The sequence below is a fragment of the Atractosteus spatula genome, chromosome 7 (genome assembly GCF_055471065.1).
Source record: "Atractosteus spatula isolate fAtrSpa1 chromosome 7, fAtrSpa1.hap1, whole genome shotgun sequence".
Classification (NCBI taxonomy): Eukaryota; Metazoa; Chordata; class Actinopteri; order Semionotiformes; family Lepisosteidae; genus Atractosteus; species Atractosteus spatula.
Window position 1 is genome coordinate 54,532,033 of NC_142712.1, and position 16,898 is coordinate 54,548,930.

Genomic DNA, 16,898 nt, shown 5'->3' on the forward strand with positions numbered 1-16,898 from the left:
CTGCCTCAAAATGCAACAAATTAGATAGTAACAGCTTCACCAATTGAATTAAAGAAGAGCCTAAGGGAAGCCAGAGTGTGTCAGAAGAGGAATTTAGCTAGTCCACCAACTAAAGTACGGTTTTGAAAAGTGAGTCAGAACCTTGGCTCTCCAATCCTGCTTACAATGAGGCTCCATCATCTTAACATGAAAGTCATAGCTCAAAAAGGTAGTTTATTAAAACTGACAAATTTAAAAAATAAGATTTATTATATACATATTATAATATTAAAAAACCAAAAGCACAGCATAACTGTGCTTAGTAAAATTTAATGGCAATATTTAAAATATATTACAAAGGTAACATATTGAGCCAGGGTCATCAGCTGCAATGCCCATTGCTGGGCACATCTATAAACTGCACAAAAAAATAACCTGAACAAAATAAACAAGCTGAGCAGTATATGTATTTCTCTGAACACACAAATATTACTAACGCTGTTCACATTGTATGTTCCATTAATACAGATTTGGTTTACTTACATATTTACCAGTTTGTCAAGTCATGAAAAAAATCAAGTTTTCCCTTCAGATTGTACTTCAAGTAAAAGTTGATTTCAGAATTGGATCTCCAGGTTTTTAACAAAGTAAGATTTTTGGAAATATTATACTAGCACTTCATAAACAACAAGTTTACAATTTCTATCTGAAAGTTCTCTACAGGCTCGTATCCACTCTCACCTTCAGAAGTTCTGAAAGACAAACACTACTTACTTACACACCTGTGTTACAATGTCACTCGCTCCGATCAAAGGAATAGGTAGACACATGTTTTTAATGTAAATCCTTTAAACAGTGCTGCTCCTTATGAGAAGGTCTGTGTAAATGTTCCATATTTCACATGTGTGAAAAAGCAGGCTTCAGAAAGGGACGCTGGTTAGATCGTGGAACTGGTGGTGCCATGAAGCCTGGTCTCTTGGTGGCCATCGCTGGCTTAGAGCTTCCAGCTGAATTTTGACCTCTGTCTCTAGACCCACCTTTGGAAGCTGTGGATGATGCCCTAGCGTTGTTGCTGCTGGACCAGAGGAAAAGAAATCAACACGTTTACACAGAAACAAAGTAAACCAATAAGCCTTATGTTTGGCGCTCATCTCTGAGAAGCTGGGAACTTACAGAAACAAAAGGATCACTACAGGAAAGCATAAACACAAGGAAATCATAACTCGTTCAAACAGAAGGGGATATAAAGAAAATACCGGCATCAGAAAGTATGGAATTTAACAAGGATAATCTTTCTGTCTCTGTTTAATGAAGACAATTCACAGTTTTAACCACTGTTAGGAGAAAGCGGGGAAATGTATACATTAGCTCAATAAATGACATGCTATACAGTTTTTACGTTAATAGATAAATGATACTCTGGGAATTAAGACTGTATGACAGTTACCCTTTGATGGAGGAATTATAGCCTCCTTTTCTCCTCTTGGCCTTGTTGAAATAGGAAGGTTTCTTTCGCTTGCCTCCCCTTTCACTTGTGCTCTTGAAATAGCTGGACCCTCCTGCGTCCTCATCGCAGAGCTCCTGCTCCTCCCTTCTGTTCCTCTCCACATCAATCCAGCCGTCATTGCCGACTGGCTTTTCCGTGTGCTCCTCCACTACAGATCGAGAAACAAGTCTTTTAATCTGAGGAGCTAAACTGTGGAAAAGCAATTAATGCAACACATTAATCAACAGAGACCCATTTGCTGACGACCGGGTTTAACTCATTAACAATCTCCAAAAGGAACCTCAAGCTGTTTTACATAAAGGAGCAACACCTGTACAACTGCTGAAGAAATAGCATAAAACAGAAATACCTTCCACAGAGTGTCTCATACCACGGTGCAGTTAAGCATGCAAGCCAAGGGAAACATGAAGACGTTGATGATATTCTCCGGTGTTCTCTTACCAGGCAGTTGCCAATCGGAGTACTTCTGAAGAAGCTGAATCAGCTCAGCTCCATACTTTTCCAGTTTGTCTTCTGTCACTCCGTCAATCTGAAGGAGAACTTCAGGATCAGCGGACAATGTCTCTGCAAAAGAGTGTTACATGAGGTTACATACCATATCGCAACCAGAAGTTAAAAATCAGCACCAGTAGGTGAAGACTCAGAAGAAAAAGCCCACATTGCAAAACACGCTCTACAAAGATTTGGTTTACCTGCAATCTTTTTTAGAGTGGCAGTAGAAAAGATATTGTAATAGTGTATCCCAAAGATTTTTCCCAGCTTCTTGCACAGATTGTTAAGCTCCTGAAGGCAATTCTGGACCATCTCTTCCCGCTTCGACATGTTTTTGGTCACTGACGCCCTATGTTTTTTGATGCTGGAGGCACTTTCAGTGTCGTAGAACTCTATCTGTGGGTGAAGATGCACAAATACAAAGACATTTGAGAAAACACTGGGTTGTCATTTATAAACTGACTCGAGAACATTAGCCAAGATCTCAGAGACTTGGCACTATAAGGTGGTAATGCTCCGGTGCATTATGTCTGTATGCATTTCTTGCAACAAAGTTGCCTACGTACAGTATTTGCAAGGTGATCAACACAAAACAGCAACCCTTTGTTTTTGTATATGACCAAGATACCTATAAACATCAGGTTAGACAATTCTTTATGCATCCGGTAGATCTGGTAAACTACCAACAACAGTTTAAAGGGAAGCATTCACCCAACAGGTTCAAGAGAAATAACGTGTTTCAGTTACAGCAAATCCCGCTATCACAGCCTTTTCTTACCTGCATGAAGCCACTGAGAACAGCTGCAGCTTTCTGGCCTGCAGAGATGTATGCCACAGCTTGGTCATTGGCTGTGATGTACAAACTTTCCTCTAAAACATTTTCCAGCACCAGCTTTCTGAAGAGTCTCTCGGCATTGTGCCTGGAATAGGCTGCTCCCTTACCATACAAGCCCGTTTGGATACGGGCACTTTTCGTACCTGCAAAATGCATAAAGGACACAAAAATATACATTCAGGTACCAGAAACTATTGATAATTTTAATAAAAAGCATTCACGTGCAACATAACTTAGTACAGGATCACTACAACAAAATTTGATCATGTCTCACTCACAGTTTTCATAAATTGAATTAAGTCTCTTTTACAGTGATTTCTCCACTTACCAATGAAAATATCCACTAGCATATTAAGAGTCAGTCTGTTCAGCTGCGCTGACTTGGCCTGTCTCACTCCAACCTTTGCACAGTGTTCCTGAACAAATCTAACAACGTTCTTCACTTCTTCTGTCACATTCCTTGACTTGTATAGCTGCAACGTTACGGGTTTTGAAAAGACAGTTTAATTCCACAACAAAACAATGCAACTCCATTGGGCTAGCTTTAAAATTCCTATTGTAAGACTCACGACTTACGACAAGAAACAGTAAGGCAAGTTTCACCTTCAACCAGATGAGAAACAAACGTATCGTTGGTGTTCTATTCCCAAGACAAAAAGTAATGTAGAGGCCAATCGCATTTTAACACTTAATCCAAGGCTAGCTTCACAAGGACTGGAGAAAAAAAGTATAAAACTTGAATGAATATGACAATTTTCTCATTTTCACTCCTGGCAGCCCACTGAAACTAAGCAGGTGTGAGCCTGGCCAGTACCTGGATGTGATCCTTCCTGGGAAAGCTTACGTTAACGTTAACTCCATGGTCTGTGTGGGTCCTAATGCCCCAGTATAGTGATGGGGACACTAGAGTGTAAAAAGGCACCATCCATCAGATGAGATGTAAATCTGAGATCCTGATTCTCCGTGGTCATTAAAAACCCCAGGGCATTTCTTGATAAGAGAGAGTGTCAATCCCAGAGTCTTGGCCAAATTTTCCAAAGGCCCTTACTAATCATGGCCCCTAATAATCCCCACTTATGAACTGGCTTCATCAGTCTGCTCTCCTCCCCACTAATAGCTGGTATATGGTGAGAGTTCTGGCGCACTTTGGCTGCCGTTGCATCACCCAGGTGGGGGCTACACACTGGTGGTGGAGGGGATCCCCATTACCTGTAAAGCACTTTGAGTGGAGCATCCAGAAAAGCCCTATACAAGTGGGGTGAAATAATAATATATTAAAAATGAAAAAACACATCTTACTTTAGCTCTGGCACAATTGTCACAGGTGACATCAGGGTGCTCCTTGCAGAAATTGGGGTTAAATGTGCGCTCCCCAAAGTATGCCAACAACTGTGTTCGCCGGCACTCGACCACATTCTCGCAGAAATGCACCATACTGTACAGGTTGGTGATGTGAGTCTGTTTGGTCTCCTTGTTGCCATCTCTCTCCACTGTGTACAAGAGGAGGATGGAATTAAAAAGTTAAGAGAAAAAATAATTTAGGAGCACAAATCTCAAATCTGGAAGTTGAAATATGCGGCACAGTTTTCACAGCCCCATCTGAAATCATCATCATCATGGTAAGACTGCAGAATCACACTTCGCTGCACTGCAAATTGCTCAAGAAAGGTTTTCAGGGACTTACTGTTTATGAGACGCTTGATTCGAATAGCATCGTTGTAAGAGTAGAAAAGGACACAATGGGAGATTTCACCATCCCTGCCAGCCCTGCCTGACTCCTGGTAATACCCTTCCACAGACTTGGGCAGGCTGGCGTGGATCACAAACCGCACGTCTGGTTTATCGATGCCCATTCCAAAAGCAATGGTAGCACACATTACCTGATGGACACAGAGTTCAAATCCGTTAAAATAACTTGTATTGTTATGCAATTAGAAACCTACAACGCACATAAAATCAGATGATCAGATAACAAAATGAAAACCACTAATACAGTGGCCAAAGCCCACATTTTGTTAGAAGTAAAACATTCATTTCTTTTGACCAAAAAAGCTAAAATCAGCTAAATCATTTTTTTTTACATTCTGAAAAGGGCACTAGAAGCAATAAGAGACGGAGCAATTTAATTATATATTCTTAAAAGATATGCAGTTATAAGCTAAGAAGAATATTTAATTTCGAGGCTAATAATAAAATTGATTAATATATAAAATAAATTAAAATGCCTACTCACCTGGCACTCATCCTGCTCAATCCATTTCTGCTGTACATAATCCCTGTCACTGTCCTTCAACCCAGCATGATATGCTAAAGCTGTAATTCCACCTCTCTGCAGGCTTTCAGCCATGGAATCACAGTTGTTTCGAGATAAGCAGTAAATAATCCCAGAATCACCTGTATGCAGATAAAAAAATAAAGATAGGGCTAATTAACTGAATCTTTCCTTAAAATGGAAAATAATCTACAAATATAAAAAGACAAGAAAAGCCCACCCAAAACTGCTGGGGTTCTGATCAGTAAGAATCAGTTAAAATAATATAATACTTTTTGGAGTACAAGGAGTTTGCATCTGTATCATGATGAGGGCTTGTACAGTATATGCTAAATGTTGACATGTTCCAATAAATTAAACTTAAAATATCAATGAGAACCTCATTTTTTCATGCTTTTACTTTATTTATAGGACTATACAAAGCATTACTCTTTCCTGCAAGCTAAAAATATAAAGCCTTTTCACCTCAAAGTAAACTAAACATGTTGAACTGTTAGTATTCCCATTTTCATCGGCCGTTTAACCATATGTATGATGCTACCGAGTGCACGACCCAGGCACACACGCTGTGGAAGCGTACATACGTGGGTGGTATTTCTTGATCCATTCAAGGCAATCCTCAGCAATCTTCTTGGGCTTTTTAGGCAATACCGCATACTTTAGGTTATGTCTGTTGAAGCTCATTGTAAAGCTACAAAGAGAAAAATAAACCATTAGTTTTCTTTTTTTGAATAAACATCTTTAATACTGATAAATCAAAAAAAACATCTATAAACATCAACAATAATGAAAAATTTCACTTAGTGAAAAAACAAAAAACGTTTGATAAATACATCACCAAACCCATTTTCTGGGTGGTAGATGTGAGAGAATACTGAATTCCCTGACATGTAGAGTAAGACATGCTAGATTTTATCGTAAATAATGCCATTTTCAGGTCATCAGATTGATACTGCTGCTTTCATTTAAACAGTCTTTTTTAAAATAAATATCATCACAAGGAACACAGGGACAGGCTAGCAATGGAAGGAAGTGCCTCTGCCCATCCCACCCCATGATTATTATCATTAAGAGAGGAGGAAAAAGGAGGACGCCGTCCTCGTTCGGCCACGTGGTTGTCGAGCCGGGCAGCGGCGCAGGGACACTCACACCTGTGGCTTCAGCATCTGCAGCTGGTTGAGGATGTCCTTCTGCACTCGGGGGTTGGCCGTGGCCGTCAGCGCCATGATGGGCACGCTGGGGAACATCCGCCGCAGCTCGTGCAGCCGCTTGTAGTCCGGCCGGAAGTCATGGCCCCACTGGAAGAAGAACGGTGTCCGTAAACCCCCGACTTTTCACCGGGAAGACATGGACAAACCCCGCGAGAAGAGCACTTGCTCTTCAGAAGGCTGACATGCTTGGCTTTGGCCTGACCGTTTGGTCTGAGGACCAACCGCCTGGCTGTATGGACAAGAACAGCAAAATCCCCGTATTATCAACCAAAGGGCTGGTGCATTGGGGATGGAGGAAGGGTATCGGCATCCTGAATTCAGCAGGTAACAGCCTAATGGTCTGTATTTCTATCCCAGCCAGAGAACTTCTCCAAAGCTGCCATAATGAGCTCCAATTAAGACGCAACTAGGCTGGCTCATGCTCTGCACCATAAAATATTTTTTAAGCCCTTAAATTATCACGTATGATAAAAAAATACATTGTTTTACAATAACTAAAAAAAAACTTACCTGGCTAACACAGTGAGCTTCATCGATGACGATGCGCGAGAGGAGACTTCTCTCGTACAGATTCCGAAGGGCACTGATAAACTTGTTACTTGCGCAAACCTAATTAAAGCAGAAACATAAAAATCATCTGGCTCATTTAAAATTCTGCTACTTTTGTTCCAGTGCACCTTCGCAGAAGTTCTCTTTGATTTAACATATCTGTGTGTATGGCAATTTTCCTCTGTGAATAAAAACCGAACAGCATCAATATGTGATGCTCCAGTCCCTGATGTTTCAGGGCCATGGTGAATGACAAGCCAAGCTCCAAGCGCAGTTGTCAGAGGAGTCTTGGGAATCTTTGGGAAGGCTTGGCGAGAGCGAGGCAATAGTGGGAGATGATGCAAGTTGATAGGAAGAGCCAGAGGAGCTGGATTAGTAATGAGCAGGAAAAGGCTGCCTTGGCTGCAGAGGAGACAGGAAACAGAGCTGGAAACAGAGTTAGTCTGAACCAGGCGAAGACTCCCTGAAGAACGGGACTGTCTGGTAGTGGCAGTGGACAAGGCAGGGGAGGAGATGACAGTGAATCAAGGAAGGAAAAGGGGTCGAAGATCACGAGCCGGGAAAAAAACAGCGAGACCAGAATAACCCCGTCGATTCAGTGCTTGGGACACAGAGCAAAAACAGGGAAAAGGGTGCTTTTCAGGTCTGCGTCTCAATTACTACGAGGCTAGCACTGTACTCTTATCTCATAAGCAGGGGAAAAAGCCTTAAAAAGCCTTCTCAATCGCCTGAACGATTTTGGGATGGTCAGCCTGATTCAAAGATTGAGAGATTCAAAGCCTTTGAGAGATGCATCCCGAGTGAGTTCACAGGGGGTCGAAAGGAGGCCGATAGCCCGTGTGAATGTGCTGGTTGCCTGGGGCAACATCGGGAAGCAAGCCGCTCCCAGCCCAGGTGCAACACAATATAAATAAAACCTCAAGACACAACAATATAAAAATAAATCAATGTGTGACTTATGCCATTATAAAACTATGTTTAGTTCAAATAATTTTCTGTTTTGTAGAAATTATCCCCTACCTTCTCTGGGGTGCAATATAAGAGTTTAATGATGGGATCCTTCTTTGACAGCTGCATGTAAACTCTTGCAGATTCACTGTCACTCTTGAATCCTGTTAAACCTGCGGCAGGAATCTGTGGTTTTCAAAAAATTAAACAATAAGGAAATAATTCAGAATACAAATGCAATTTCAATAGTAGTCCAAAAGATGCCCAATAATGAAAAAAAAGTGAGTTTAGATGGTCGGTAGTATGAAAAAAATCTTCAATTCACGAACATTTATCATACAACTTACATCCAATGTTGTGAGTTTCTGCACCTGGTCAACTATCAGAGACCGGAGAGGAGAAATAACAATGGTTACTCCTGGAGACACACAGGCAGGGAGCTGATAGCAAAGACTTTTACCACCTCCTAAAACACACGAAGGACAAAGAGATCAAATTAGGAACTGGGCCATCACAGCACATTTTTTTTACAAATTAGAACTATTAAGTGTTGGAAATAATGAAAAATACCAAATTCAAAGAAGCTACAGGTACATAAATATTATAGGAGTTTTGTATTTTTTATGTCTTGCCTATATAAAATGGCATACTACATTTGTAAGTTTCTTTTACTTAATTTTGTTTGCATTTTGCTTCCCAAGTTTGCTCTGAAGGTGGGGGGATTCAGTAGATATTGTATATACCCCAAATCCAACTGCACTGCAACCTGCAATGTTGTTGCTAAACTCACTGCACTAAATCATTTTTAATGAAATCAGTGTGCCTTGGCTCAGCACGCATTCTATACATACCAGTTGGCATCAGTACAAATGTGTCTTCGCAATGCAGCGTGGCATTGATGGCTTCCAGCTGGTTGGTTCGAAACTGACGAAGACCAAATCTCTTGTTGAAAATCTTCGTCATTTCCTGTGAATAAGGGAAGTTGCATCCCCTGAAGCGATCATGTGCCGGGTTTCTGTTAATGGGCTCTACAAGAACAATGGTGATAAATAACAACTGAGAAAAAAAGGACAGCAACTTAATGGATCGTCCACGATTTATATGTGATATGCTGCTCACTAAAAATCCAGTTGGTACAGCTAATAGCATCGATATAGTTAAACGCATAAGTCTCAAATGGAATTGTGTACCTGCTGAACAATATGAGTACACAAAAGAATGATATTAAAAAGAAGTCTTGGTTTGATACTACAGTACATTGTGCTCAACTATAAGAAAACAAGATTAGCATGTGCTGTATATGTTAATCACGGCATGTACACACTTTGAGAAACACCTTAAACATTCTAAGATTCTAATTCTAACATTCTAAGTACATACAATGTAGTACACACTAAGTACATGAACTTACTATATTGATCTTTAATATTAAATACCTATAAAACCCTTATTTCTGCTGTCCAATTTGACGTGTGATCATACTAGCAAGGCACACATAACCATAGCAAATAGGAAACCACTTGCCTGGCAGACTGCACTCAGACGTAGGCTTCGAGGGTTTGGCAGCTGAAGACAAGAAAGACGAAGAAGGACTTTTCTTTTCCCACAGTGATTTGCTGGGGTGCCCTTCTCTTACTGGCTGAACCCCCTCAGTGCCCTGCTTCTTGGAGGCAGAATCATTGCCTTCAAAATAATCCCCCATGTCTTGCTCATCAAAGTCATCGATGTCAAAGTTATCAAAGGTGAACTCGTTGTCGATGTCATCCAAAGATGGGTCCACACCGTGGGAGTCCGAGACGCGATTGTTCGTTTTGCTCTGAATTCTGAGCGAAGGCGTATCTGCTAGACAGACACAGTCGTCAGTTTCTTCCAAGTTGGGCATTTGATTGCCGGCACTGCTGAAGGAGGGGAATTTCGAATAAAAGGTGTCTGAACGAGAATCTTTACCATTATTGCCGACGCCAAGTTTCTCCTTTCGAGAGTCAGATTCTCCGTTAAAACTCACGTTAGGGACACCCCTCGGCCTATAAGAGGGACTCGGAGACTGAATTCCACCGATATCACTCAAGTCGGACTCCTCGAACACACTTCCGTCACCGTCTGCAAAAGGTACGGAGGAGGGTTTCCTGAAACGGAAAGACTTCGCAGAGGATTGATCCTTTCCACTGGGAATGGTTTTGAATGAGGAAGAGTGGGAAACTGGGGTCTTGAAGTGAGACCACTGGTTGTCAGTTTTGGCGTTGGAGGCTTCGTGACTGCCAGTCCATCTTGGCGCTTGTGGTGTTCGACATGATTCTGCAAAAAACCTTCTCCTAGAAAAAAAAAAACAACGTGTTACTGAAGAGTGACAAGTGACAGACCTACTCATATATGTTTTTAATGCACAAATACACTGGCTAAATGGGTTTGTTTAGGGGGGGAATCTCAAATGGCTCAACCAGTAAAGACGCTTGCTCTGAGCACAGGTTGAGCTTCCTGATCCTGGGCCATGCCACTAGCTGACCGGGACCAGGATTCTCCAAGTGTTGACCACAACTGGCGGCGCACTGCAGAGTGGTCACACACCACTTCCCTGGCTCTGTCAAAGGCTTGTGGTGGTGGCAGTGAGAGAGGTACCCCACCTCCTGTAAGTCATGGTGGGGCCTGTTACGTAGGAACATGGGTGGGCAGGTCAGAGAAATCCGCCTGCCCCTTTTCATGCTCCCCGTGAAGTGGGTGTGTATAACTGCAAATAATTATTAACTCCTACATATTAAAATATCAAAATAAAAGGGATTTGCCTGCTCAGGTTTATATGTAATCTCTTCAATAATATCCCTGCACTTAAACTGGATGCCTCAGATCTTTCAACAAAATCATCCACAATGAATAATCTTTTAAGGACATACGTAACAATAATGCACAGTTGAAAAGTTATGTGTATTTTTTTTTACTTTCTGAACGGTCTCAACAACTCATTTTTTTAGACTAAGGAATCACACTTCTTTGAGCTGCAATCTCATTATGAACCAGACTGTGACTTACAATATCAGAAAAAAGAATAGGAGGATACTGTTTAGTCCATAATGCTTAATTAACATTTTTCTTAAGGTGACACTTCAAAACAACAAAAACATGCATCTCAAACTTTTACAAACAAAAATCACCCCACTGCAAAACTAGACAGAATATCATTCACACAGTTGGTCAATGGCACTGACCAATTCCCTAAAACAGCTGTTCAGACACGTACCTACGAGCCCGCTGGAAAAGGAGATCTCTACCACAGGACAGTGCTGTCAGCTCATGCTCAGGTATTGAGTCCACCAGCTGACATATCTCTTCCATGATGCTGAACAGCTGATTTTCTGAATCTGTCCCACTGACTGCATAAAGCAAAAAAAAAACATATGTCAAGGACTCAGTTACACAGTAGGATGTAGATACAAAGTGTCCTTAATTTATTAACATTTTAGTTGAATTATATGAATGTTTTTCTGACTACAAAAGATTTGTCTCCCAACTCTGAAAAATGTATGGCTATATAAGGGTAGATTATCTTTGAAAACATCAGAAACGCTGTTCATGGTCTAATTTTGGGTTTATATATGCAAATATTAAGTCTGTTGATAAAAGACTATAATTAATACTTATATTCATATAATACATATACACCTGGAGGCATTATAAACTTAAAAGAGTAAATTAACTAACTGCATTTGTTACATTTCAGTAAATCTCTCTCTGTACATATTAACACCTATATACGAAGCATGAAAACAGCTTATGCCTTATAACTGCAAACTTTTTAACAAGGAAATCATCTTCTTTGCATCAGGTTCACAGGTTTAATAGATAAAGAATTTACCTATGTTGTATACTGATTGACATTTGCCCTTGACAGGGATGATCAACTATCAGCATAGTTGTTCTGGGTTTTATTTCTGTCCTATTCCTGTTTTAAAGCCTGGTCAGGCATGTGCCTGCTCACTGATCCTCACATAATGTCACAGCTCATCCCATGAATTTTAAACAGAATTCAATTCCCACAAACAAAGCATCTATGCTTGAATTGCCACATGGCCATATTGCGAGAAACCCATGGTTACAAGACATGTACAGTATTGTTGCATTGGGACAATGGGATACATTGATGTCAGAATGAAACTACAGGAAATGCAGCAAGTGAGGTCCCAAGACATAGTTAACATGGCTCCATGCAGTCAGAGCTGGTTAAATCACCACAAGTGGAGTTCTGTTTACACCAGATACTACTGCCAGACTATCACACTTGGACCTGCCCATCACCACAGGCGAAGTGCTGTGACTTGCAGTCTGTCATTGATGGACTGCATTGTTTAGCTATAACATCCTAACATCCTTACAATTGAAAGTGAACACCACAGACAGAGAGCAACAGTCCACCGACTTAATCTAGCTTCAAATTTACCAATGTCTTAAAGATGCCGTTCTTATGAGAAAAAGAGGAAATATCAATCCTCCTGTGTTTTTATTTTTTTAATTACATGAGGCGTGACTTTCAACAGGTTAAATCTGTTACCAATCAATTCTCTCAATAATAAAGTGACTTAGCGTCATGAATGATCACAACTAAATAACACCAAAACTGTTTCAAATCCAAAATCCATTTACATTATTTTCCTAAAAAATTACTTATAACATTAATTAAATACATATATTCACACCTGCAAATATCAAAACCATGGATCTCAAATGTCATAGCACACCTCATGATATATGGGTCTCGATAAGGGTTCCTGGAGCCTGTAGAGTATTTTGTGATTGGGATAGTGTACACAGTTCAAAAATTGATGATTGATGTTCTCTGGTATTATTTTTCTTTTGTCAGAAGTAACTTACCTTTTCTCTCTTCAGAATCTCCATCATCAGCTGTTTTATGTTTCTGCTGCTTGGAAACCAATTCCTTTGATGAAAAGTGTCCATTGTAACTTGATTCATGAGTCTCAGCTCCACTGAAATGAAGTTCGTTGGATATAACTCAGAAGCATCATGCACACAAGTCAAAAACACCAACATTTTTAAACAAAACACTTAAAGTATTTTTAGGATTCCCTGTAGAAATGCTAAACTAGCATTTTGTATAGAAAGATAATATAAAAGCTTCAAAATTTGGTTTTGTGTATAAAACACGGAGAACCAAAATTGCTGCTGGATCGCTGAGACAAGAGACAAGAAACATTTAACTGCACGTCGTAAGATCCTGATTTACCTGGAAGGCTGCTTCATAAGCAGTGGAGAAATGGTTTCACTCTCAGGAGATGGAGGGACAAAATCAAGTTCCTCGTTGTCATTCTCAGACCTGTTGTCAATTTCTGCAATAGGGGTGTCTATCTGCTTACTCTGCAAATCTTAAAAAAACAAAATTTGAGTTATTAATTTGAAAATGGCCTTTTTCTTCCCAACAAATTTCCTTGCAGCTTAAGCATTTTGTAGACAAATAAACACTTGATCAATTAACATGATTAAACTACCTCGTTATAAAGGAGAGATAAAAGCAGTAGGGTGTTGAACAAAGCTTACCTTTCTTTTTATTGGGGAAATCTCCCTCCTCAACACAGTCATCTTCACTGTCACTCAATATCTGAGCAATTTGCGATAAATGTCTTTTTCTTGCAAATTTTATGGGAACATCATCTTCCTCTTCCTTATCCTCGATGCACCCCTGAGGTTTCTCAACAGCAGCAAAGGCATCTGGTAAAGGTCTGCACTGGTCCGTCAGAACTGCAGGGCCGTTCTGGGCTCCGAGCGGTTCTTGATTCTGAAGCCCGTTGCTAATGTTGTGATCTGAAGACTCAGACAGAATTGTTTCGGCAGCTCTGCTGGTTTTCAGACACGGTTTATTCAAATTTGAGGCACTTTCCTTTTTAAAGTTCTCTCCAGGATGACTCTGGCTCAGCCGTGTAACACTTTTCTCTTTAACAGGAGTACCAAAGTCAAAATCATCAAAATCATCCCAGTCATCTATACTGACGCTAAGGGAGTTATTCAACACTGCCTTTTCGCTGTCATTTTTCTTTCCAACATCCGTGTTCACCAGAGCTGACTGCGGAGAAGCTTTTGTAGTGGACAAACTTAGTTTGATATTGCTCACAGGAGGTCTTGTTACAACAGGTGTAAAGTTCTGTGACTTGGCTTTGTGAGTTGGCTCAAATAAACTGTTGATTCTTGCTTGCTGTTCTTCAGGCTTGTTTAAAGATGTCAGAGGTTTAGTCACTTTACTATGGTGGAATGCATTGACATCCCTGTCCACTAAAGCATTAGAAATTGTTACCTTGGGGAGGACTGCAACTTTAGTAATTCCCGAAGCAGATTTCTTTTTAAAAGAAAAAGTCCTGTGTAAAATAATAGGATGAAAATTAACCCACAAAAAATAAAATAAAAATACTATATCGAGCCTATGAGAATCTTGATAATCCCTTGGTTATCAACAGAATGGAACCAACCAAACCTTAACAGATACAGGCATGTGAGCTGTCAGAAAACCCAAACAGTGCGGCTTCAGTTTCCACTTAAAGCTACAATTCTTGTGCAGTATATTTGAAAGGAAGAAAGAAAATGTTTTTTTTCAATAGATAACAGTGCACTTTAAGGTGCAATCACATTACAGGATCAATGACTTATTTTTTTCTAAATTTTACAAAGCACCATAGCCAAATCAATGAGAAAGGTTTATTCAAATTGGAGATCCCAAAGTCCATTTTGATGGTCTGCTGTTCCTTGCTTTTTCCCTCCCATCAGAACTTTCATTTACATAGTTGGTCTAATTATTTAATTAACTGCATAACTGTAATCCCTCATACAAGGCTCTGATGCATTTGATAGGTAATTGCACCTTTCAAAAGTGAAAGTTCTCAGTAGTCAGATATGCCAGACCTTAATCCTATATTGACCTAAAAAAATCCCATCAGTGAGTAACTGAAATATACAGTACTTGCCACAATACTGTTCACACGGTTGTTGTCAGGAAGCATAGCTCCTTCATTGGTGGTGTTAATGTTTAGAGATTTGAATATGAATTTGAAACACCTACTAAGCAGACAATGCATAAACAATGACAGTGCAGAAAGACAAAGAGCCTACATATGCAATTTAAGAATCTATTTTATCTAATTTAAGGCGTAGAAGCTGGATACTTCTAATTTGGTTGGATTTAAAACAGAAATAAAACGATCAGACACCAGCAACCTAGGTACTGATAGCAAACTACCATCTAAGTCAAACCATGCTACACATATTTTGTACAGTACAATGACAAATTAACGAGGAAGCTGGTATTAAAATAAACACGTGTATAGATTTATAAACAAAGATAACAAAAGAAGCCAAATGGAGCTCCCTACTGATCTGTAGAGTGTGTTACTACAGAGGAATATTAACCTGGTGTACTTACCCTGATCTGGGTTTATTTAAGGACAGCCTGTTCTGCACAGCTTTACTGGAATGCAGCTCCAGCTGTTTCTGTAGGTTATTTTGTGGAAGAGCTTGCATGGTGTAAATTATAGCTGTAAATAAATGCAGCACGGGCGTAAGTTGGCTGTGCAAATACACTTTTAACTCCGATTAAAAAGGACAAAATTTAATTTCAGTGTCGACATTTGAAGATGATAAAAAAGATCTCACTTAAATTACACAGGAGGTGTTCTTAGAAGTCCAAATAAAAAGTAGTGATTAGTAAAAAGATGACTGCTCAATATGTACTGACTACGCGATGCGAACTCGCACACAATAATACAACGTAGGAGCATTTACAGTTTTAAATTCCTTTTTTCTTCTGTCAACTAAATACACGTCAACGCAAGCATGCTTTTTATCGTTTAAGGTAAACACACAACATTTAAAACAAAATACTAAAGACTTTACCTTACGTAACAGCACTACCCATTCAACAACATTTCTGTATTTTACAATTTTGCCGCGGACTGCCATGACAAGTTCTTCCGGTTCATTTTCGGACAAAAACGGAAATGGCTCTGTTTTGGTTTGTTCCGTTTTGTTCACTGCGATATAACAATGCTTTAGAAAAGACATACTTTCAAAAACAAAAAATAGCATTCCTGTGTTATGGAGGTGTAACTTGAATGCATGTGGCTTCGAGAGAATCGTTTCCTGTATTGTGGTAGTATAAGACATAAAAAAGATCTTTAGAAAATTATGCGCACCAAAAATGTTTTTTTTTTTAGGTAAATACGTCTCGTTGTACCAGTGTATATATGTACTATATTTCAAGGTTTCTAACTATTAGATACCGCGGTCCTAGGAAATATAAACATCGCCGTAACTGTAAATAAAGAATATTAAGAGGAAACTGTTAGTCTTGATAGTTAAGTACCGTGAAAAAACGTAAAACTAGCAAAGATTATTTTACATAAATCGCCTTGCAAATTAGAGCACAATACCGAAAAAACAACCCTAGATTATGACATTATAGAAGTGATGACTACCACACACTGACTATGAGGCGAATGCATGATTTTATTGTATTTCGCACACGGATTGCGGTCCTACTGTATTCATTTATGATAAGAAATTAGTGTAAAGTAGTGGATTAGCCTCTGGATTTCGGACCCTGGTGGATTTTAATTATAGAATTTACTGCTGTGAAGGTAAATGGCTGACCCTGCGCTCTGACCCCAAGCTTCTCTCCCTGTCTGTGTATGATGGAGAGCAAGCTGGGGTATGCGTAAAAGACGAATTCCTAATGCAAGTAATTGTATAGGGCTAATAAAGGGATGTGATGTTATGTTCTGTTAATTCACTCGAAGTTTCTCTGCAAATGTCCTTCTTTATCCGTCTCCTGGACGACTTTTGTAAATGAGAATTCTCTGTTGACCTACTGGTAAAATAGAGCAATAAAATTTGTTTTTAAATACTGAACTGTGTCAGGTCAAATGTTTGCCGATTTTGTTGTAACCACAAAGTATTGAAAACATTCTACGTAAAACGCCAGCGTGTAATATTCCCTTAATATTCCAATGTTTTACTAGAATTTACTAAAAATCTGTGTACATCTTTTATAACAGGAATGGTTTATTTTATCTGATGCAAAATTTAGTAAAGTTAGCATTCTTATTTAAAATACTTAAA

General features: G+C 39.6%; 1 protein-coding gene across 1 annotated transcript; it reads right to left on the reverse strand.

The window, feature by feature from the left end:
• Nucleotides 1–312: 312 nt before the first annotated feature.
• blm (BLM RecQ like helicase) lies at nucleotides 313–16,501 on the reverse strand. The gene is made up of 22 exons (XM_088920398.1): nucleotides 15,675–16,501; nucleotides 15,205–15,316; nucleotides 13,335–14,146; nucleotides 13,024–13,162; nucleotides 12,654–12,766; nucleotides 11,026–11,158; nucleotides 9,318–10,105; nucleotides 8,645–8,821; nucleotides 8,141–8,259; nucleotides 7,866–7,979; nucleotides 6,807–6,905; nucleotides 6,235–6,383; nucleotides 5,670–5,776; nucleotides 5,047–5,207; nucleotides 4,498–4,693; nucleotides 4,113–4,303; nucleotides 3,142–3,286; nucleotides 2,757–2,956; nucleotides 2,179–2,374; nucleotides 1,928–2,050; nucleotides 1,427–1,634; nucleotides 313–1,054 (listed from the first exon to the last, which is right to left on the reverse strand). Exons 2-22 carry the CDS (start codon nucleotides 15,300–15,302, stop codon nucleotides 877–879), a joined length of 4,446 nt encoding a protein of 1,481 aa, XP_088776524.1. The 5' UTR covers nucleotides 15,303–15,316; nucleotides 15,675–16,501; the 3' UTR covers nucleotides 313–876.
• Between the last annotated feature and the right edge of the window lie 397 nt (nucleotides 16,502–16,898).

Bases quoted from the DNA above. Each gene is read 5' to 3' on its own strand.
- blm (XM_088920398.1), bottom strand. From the start codon at position 15,302: ATGCAAGCTCTTCCACAAAATAACCTACAGAAACAGCTGGAGCTGCAT. The intron at 14,147-15,204 runs GTAAGTACACCA...TATTTTACACAG, and splicing joins TTAAATAAACCCAGATCAGG to GACTTTTTCTTTTAAAAAGA. The intron at 2,957-3,141 runs GTAAGTGGAGAA...TGCATTTTGCAG, and splicing joins GCTAGTGGATATTTTCATTG to GTACGAAAAGTGCCCGTATC.